Genomic DNA, 6,907 nt, shown 5'->3' on the forward strand with positions numbered 1-6,907 from the left:
TAAGAACTGACCCCCTTACACATCAAGGCCCAAATGTCTTTGGTCAAGAAAGGGTTTAATCCCAAATCATAGGACTTTTTAACTTACGACTGTCCACAAGTCAACCAGAAATGCCCCGTTTTAATGTAAACCCCCATAAATTTTGCAGTCTGGTTTTCAAGACTGTACTACACAACTCAGAACTCTAGCAAGCATACCCATGTAAGTAGATAAAACAGACCTCTACTGCTTTGGAATTGCTAGGGAATCTGTAACCATCTCGGTTCTAGAGTAACACAATCTTTGTCTCCTGATAACCACCAGCCTCTATAGACTTAGAACATCTCAATGTACCTTTTGTACCATTTGAACTAAAACAACCGAAGGTTGATTTCCAGTCTAGTCTATGAGCATACTAACTCATAACTTTGCAAATTACTTTATTCAATTTCTAGGCACAATATATATTCCTCAACAAATGTATGCTAGACTTGATTGAGCAACCTGCCGAAGAAAATATCTATGAAAGTCCCACTGGAACTGAACTACTATATGAGAATGTCTCTGCAATTCGAAATCTCCAAAGAGAAAATGTTAACTGAGAATCATCAACCGGTGGAGCTAACCATGGACATGTAAAAGGACATTCGCTCCTCGTGTGCCTTTCGCTGGACAGTTTATTCTGTTCCATTATATACTTTGTGTATTAAGCCCATGCACTGGTTGTCAGTAGTGAGATGCTGAGCATCCATATGTGCTTAGGTGCTCTCATTATATGGCTGCTGTACTTCACTCCCGGAATACGTTGACACAACCATCCAAATGTTGCTTTTGCTATAGCCTGACAATGTTACGATTCCTGACATCTCTTAGTACTGGAGAATGTGCCATAAAATCATGATTTCCCCGAAACCCTTTGAACAGGATGAAAAATGGATCAATGAAATATTCGGCACAATGTTTTATTGATTTTTATGATAATTTTCTTAAAAATGCAAATCACTTTTTTTTTTCCTCTACCTTTCACAAAGTGTAAAATCCACAATCCGTCTCTTTGCTAAATGCTCCGTGGATACAATTTGCAGGAACGCATTGCTGTAACATTGACCATTATTCTATATATTTAGCTTTAAACAGTTTTATACGATCAAAATGTAAGGATCAAAATCTATTAGTGTAATTCTTGAAAGAAGGCAAATCTGTCAGCAGTTCCGTAATTTGCACTTTTATTAGGTATTGTCTAAATGACTTTTATTCTTGATTCAAGCAATGACATAAAAGCTCATTTTTGGAGAGCTAATTTTATGAGATGCTGTAATTTAATATTAATTAATATGAAGAATGTATTTTTATATAATGCCATGAAGAAATAATAAGCTTTTCAATTTCCTTAGTAGAACTGTCCAATTTTTGTATTGACTAGATTTTATGCTCTTTTGTAGTGCATTGCTTATGCATGTAAAAGGGTTGTCTAGGACTAGAGTAATATGACTACTTTCTTCCAGAAACAGTACCACACTTATCCACAATTCGTGTCTAGCATTGCAGCTGAGCCCGATTCACTTCAATGTAGCCAACCGGTAACACCAGACACAACCCATGGACAGATGTGGTGCGGTTTCAGGATGAAAGCAGCCATGTGGTTCCAATCCTGGACAACCCCTTTAAAAATCTAACTTGAATGTCTTCAATATTCATATAGGCATTGCATATTCCTTCCAGCATGAAATGTTATGCAACTTAGTAATATACTTTTTTTTTTCCCAAGTCTTTGACATTTCAAGATCTTTGCATTCTTTTTGAATAGAAACATTATTATCTATGGCAGGAATTAAGAAAATGTATCCTGATAATGTGCTGCTGACACAGATACATGACAGTCAATATGGGCTCCACATTGGGCAGATTACATGACGGTGGGATGAAAAAAAAAAGGAAACAATATCACGTAGCTTCCATTTCCCAGACTATTCTCTTGGCAACTGCCTCAGAATGTAGCAGGATGGCAAATGTTGGTGTGTGATGTCGCCAGTTGTGTCGGCCGTTCACTTAGACTGTGCTGGTGTCCCATTACAGGTGCCAGCATAGACGTAGGCTACCCAAGCATACATATCAGAGAGCTGAATACTGTTTTGTCTGACAGATGTCTGTCCCAATCTACCCACATATGTGCATGTGTAGTGAAGGGAGAAAGTCACTGCAAGATACCTCTGGCAGTGTCTTATCTTCCAAGAACAAAAGGTCAGCCAGCAGTTATAATCTAACATCTCGATCCTTATCTCCGTCGGAATCTGGGAGAGTTGGGAGGTCACCATACCCATCATATGATCGGCTGGTCCAGCTAAGTTTGACGGGTTCGGACGGTCTATACATAAAACCAATGGTTTCCTATGGGTTCCATTAGATGAACGATTTTTGCCGCACCAAAAAAAAAAAAATCACCCGTCAAAAGATAGCACAATAGGCGCATTTTTAACGCCGATATTTCTCTGCGTCAAAAGATAAGACTTGTCCTATCTTTTGACAGCACAACGCAGGAGACTCCATAGACTCCTATGGCAGCTGACTGGCAAAGAGAGGGGTAGGGAGTTTAGCAGTGGCCAGTACTGCTAAACAATGACAGTTGCCTCTAGTTGAGACATTTAAATGTCATTAATAGTTGTTTTGCTGACCAAGGGGTTTCAGGGCTGTGGTGTTATTTCACCGCAGCCAGGCATGTGAATGGGTGATAAAATTGCGGAGAATAGCGGAAGACTTTGTTCATGAGATCTTAAGCTCCAATGGTCGCAATTTTTTAGCGCGGCTATCGAAGGGTTAAAATGACGTTCGTGTGAAAGAGGACATAGACTATAGCTTCTCCCAAAGTGCCATTGAAGGGAATTGGTTGTATGAAAGTTATACTGTCATGATTGCACTAGTGGCTAAAAACTGATTTTATAGAAGAAAGGATGTTGATGCTGAATATAAGTATTTAAAGTGACTTTCATCCCTGGACCTCTGAGATCTCTTATGAATGTAATTGTGTGAGCAGCACATTGTAAGGACTTTTTTTTCAGCCACTGGATGTAAACAAGAATGTCTTCATTCCATGACTTCAAATACCCATCTTGAGGAAGAGAGATACAGAGCAGAAAGTTTTATGTTTTTGTGAGTTAGGGCTCAGTCACACGGGTGCATCGGCACCCGTACACCGGCGCCGATGCGCCCGTGTGACTGACAGTTAGAAGACGGCCGTACCTGAAGACGGACGTCTCTCTGCAGCGCTGATGAAAGAACACATGACCAGCAATGAAGCCGATCACATGTTCTTTCCTCTGGCGCTGCAGAGAGACGTCCGTCTTCAGGTACGGCCGTCTGCTATATGCAGTAATGAATAAGCCTTAATTACATAAAACTGAAAAAAACTCCTTTAAAGGGACTCAATCATCAGAAAAGGATAATATCTTTTAATTATATATATTTTTGGTACTATATATTCTCTCATGTTTTCCATGAGAATAAATATGAAATATCGCAGCTTTCACCTGTGCTGACTTCTAGTGACTAATAGGCTGCCCTGCAGACTGATCCAGAAAATAGCATCTTGTTTTACAGCCAACAAAGGGATGAAATATCATTACTTCATTAGCTCTGGATGGTAACAGATTTATACCGGAATGACAGGTCTATTGTATTGCATCACATCATTTACACAAGAACTAAATAGCAGACACACTAGCATTCACCTTTTCCTGATGGTATCACTGACCTTCTCAAGCTCTGAACTTTGCTGACTTGACTGTAAGACATTGTACTTTTCCTGTGAATGGGTTCTGCTGAGGATGACCTCCAGGAAATAAAGTGCAATGGAACATAAGCTGACCAACAAAGTAATTCAATGATATTAGAAAAAAGCCTCATGCACTAGTAACACACCAGTTCATTTAAAGGAGATGAATAACTTTTGGCAATAGTTTAGCTAGAGGTAAGGTAAAGTCCCCTGGTGCCAGCACTGAGTCATGACTGACTCCTCGGGTGACGTCACGTGATGTTTTCTTGGCAAACTGTTTTTGCCGGGTGGTTTGCCATTGCCTTCCCCAGTCATTTTACCCCCCAGCAAGCTGAGTACTTATTTTACCGACCTCAGAAGGAACGGAAGGCTGAGTCAACCTTGAGCCGACTACCTGAAGCAAGTGGGGATTGAACCTGCAACCTTCAGGACTGCTTTTCTGCTGCCTTAACACTCTTTACCACATGGGGCTCTTTTTAACTAGAACATCTGTGCAAAACCCCTTCAAATAATATTTGAGTAGACCAATTCAATACTATAGCAATGGGGGGCATCCTTAGACTACCGAAGCACATAGAGTAGCCTGAGAAGTTAAAGGCCATTTTACATACTGAATATGAAGAGGGGACTGGAAATGGGTTGAACCGCGGAGGGCACCAATGATGTTAACTGTACATTCCTAAATTTGTAGTGTGAAGCAGAGTATTGCTTTAAATGTTTTGAAGATAAACACCTTTTCAATTAAACCTGGCTCATTGTTCCACGGACTCCAGTTGATCATGTTCCAGAAACTCTTCAGGAAGTTGCAGCCATCCATATATTTGCATAAATGCAGGAAAATATAGTTTTACATACTGGTCATTCAAATGGGTTGGAACAGACAGTGCAAGAACCATTCTTTCTAGACGGCTCCCTTCTCTGGCCCAGATAGGAGGGTTTTAAGAGTTTGGACCCCCTGTATGATGTCATACTGTAAGAGTGCATATGAAAAGGAGTTCTCCATCAAAGTATGTTTGATGTCTTTTACCATAATTAAATTGTATAATGTGCCTTTGACAGATTCTGTTCTATACATCCCTTTTAAAAAGGTGGAATAGGTTTTTAATAGAGATGAGCGAGTATACTCGCTAAGGCACATTACTCGAGCGAGTAGTGCCTTAGCCGAGTATCTCCCCGCTCCTCTCTAAAGATTCGGGGGCCGGCGCGGGTGACAGGTGAGTTGTGGCGGGGAGCGGGTGGGGGGTGGGGGAGGGAGAGAGAGATCTCCCCTCCGTTCCTCCCAGCTCTCCCCCACCACTCCCCGCCCCCCGCTGGTCCCCGGATCTTTAGAGACGAGTGGGGAGATATTCGGCTAAGGCACTACTCGCTCGACTAATGTGCCTTAGTGAGTATACTCGCTCATCTCTAGTTTTTAATATTCAAGGAAGTTCATATTGCAAATAATCCAGTTATGTGTGAACAGTACTTTAAAAAGCAATCAAACTGCAGATTCAATAACGGCCAAGTGTTTCATTCTTGGTCTAGAACAATTGTATTTTAGTTGTAAATGAATGAATTCAGTACTTTAAAGAGTGCGAACATCAAAGTATACAACATGTAATATATTGCTGTTTCTGTTATTTATACTGATGTTATGTACTTCAGGAAAAAAACTTATATCTTGTGTTATGCCTCATGCAAGCCAGAAAGGACTTGGGGATATATAAAACCTCACAGAAAGAACCCCTGTGTTATATCCCCCCTCAGTCCCTGAACTCAGCATAATACAACATACACATTTTTCCTAGAGTATTTCTTTAAAGCAGTTGTCCAGTTGTTAACTATTAATGGCCTATCTTTAAGACAGGCCATCAATAGTAGATTGGGAAGGGTTTACCACCTGGGATGCCCACAGATAAGCTGTTTGTCGGACCACTGGGCTCAATCACTAAGCTAATTTCTGCAGGAAGCAGATAGCACCTTTCTCACTGCAGTTGCCTAGCTAGGTATTATAGGCAAAGTTACCATTCACTTCAATGGGAATGTTGCCTATAATACCAAATCTGGCCACTGCAGTAAAAATGGAACTATCTGCTTTCTACAGAACTCAGCTCCGTTTGCAATCACACTGGCCCAGCAAACAGCTGATCAACAGGGGGTCCCAGGCGGCTGAAATCTGCTGATCAACTACTGATGGCTTATTCTGCGTATAGGTGATCAACAGTTTACAACTGGACAACGCCTTTAACAACTTGATTTGATTTGTACCATGTAAAATTAAAATGTTTGGATTGTGCAATTTATTTAATTAAATGCAAATTTTTAATAGATCTGTATATTTTTGTATGTCAGAAATGTTGTCTTTATTTTCGATATATATGGCAATAAGTAAGTATTTCTGCTGACTTATAGGTAGAAAGATCAGAGTGTTTGGTTATGCTGATTATACTGGTTATATTTCAAAAAGCCTTGCAACATCTATCCACAGGTCGCGTGTCATATTGCAACTTAGTAATACCAGACAAAAATCAAGGACAGGTGTAGCACTGTTTTTGGAAGAAAGCGGCCATGTTTTTCTAATTTGGTACAACCCCTTTAACCTTTAGCTCACTATGTTAGTTCTGCAATCACAACTTACTTTGCAGAGTCAAGAAAGACCCCAGTCTTGTGAATGATGGTTCTAACCTCAAATTGAGTTAATTTTTTGATTTTACTTCAAGGTTTTTCAGTAGAACACAATGCAATCTTGATATTATATACATTTTTGGCCAGAAAGAGGGTTTTTCCTCATGCCCTAATCTGGAAAGTAATTTGAAATCTCAGGTGTGCTTTAAAACCAAATATTCAAACAGCTGGTTACACCAAATCAACAATACTTGTCTTTCGAGAAAAAAAAAAAAATAAAGTTAGTCAACTGACGCACAAAAAACCTGACAGCCTTCCATCTAAGGCATTAATTGGAACTTATAAGAATCAGCCTTATTATTTGGTACTGGGAGGAACTAATAATTAAACAGGCTGTTCATCTTCACTTGCTTTCTCTAACATACAGTATGCCTTATTTGCTCTTGAGTTAGGAAACATGGCATATTTCCTATCTAAAACAAAATTAGAACATTGAAGTGCTGTGGAATATGTTGGCACTATACAAATAAAGATTATTATTATAAGAACACATAA

The 6,907-nt window shown here is 39.7% G+C and overlaps 1 protein-coding gene across 2 annotated transcripts in view; it reads left to right on the top strand.

Moving 5' to 3' along the window:
* PTPRH (protein tyrosine phosphatase receptor type H) overlaps window positions 1–6,063 on the top strand; it is a 132,800-nt gene extending 126,737 nt beyond the window's left edge. For both annotated transcript variants that reach the window (XM_066607753.1, XM_066607754.1), the window contains one exon: window positions 435–6,063. In XM_066607753.1, the coding sequence (XP_066463850.1) occupies window positions 435–581 (147 nt within the window). In that variant the 3' untranslated portion in view covers window positions 582–6,063. The remainder of the gene's footprint in view (window positions 1–434) is intronic.
* Window positions 6,064–6,907: the final 844 nt, after the last annotated feature.

This window comes from Eleutherodactylus coqui, chromosome 6 (assembly GCF_035609145.1).
Source record: "Eleutherodactylus coqui strain aEleCoq1 chromosome 6, aEleCoq1.hap1, whole genome shotgun sequence".
Classification (NCBI taxonomy): domain Eukaryota; kingdom Metazoa; phylum Chordata; class Amphibia; order Anura; family Eleutherodactylidae; genus Eleutherodactylus; species Eleutherodactylus coqui.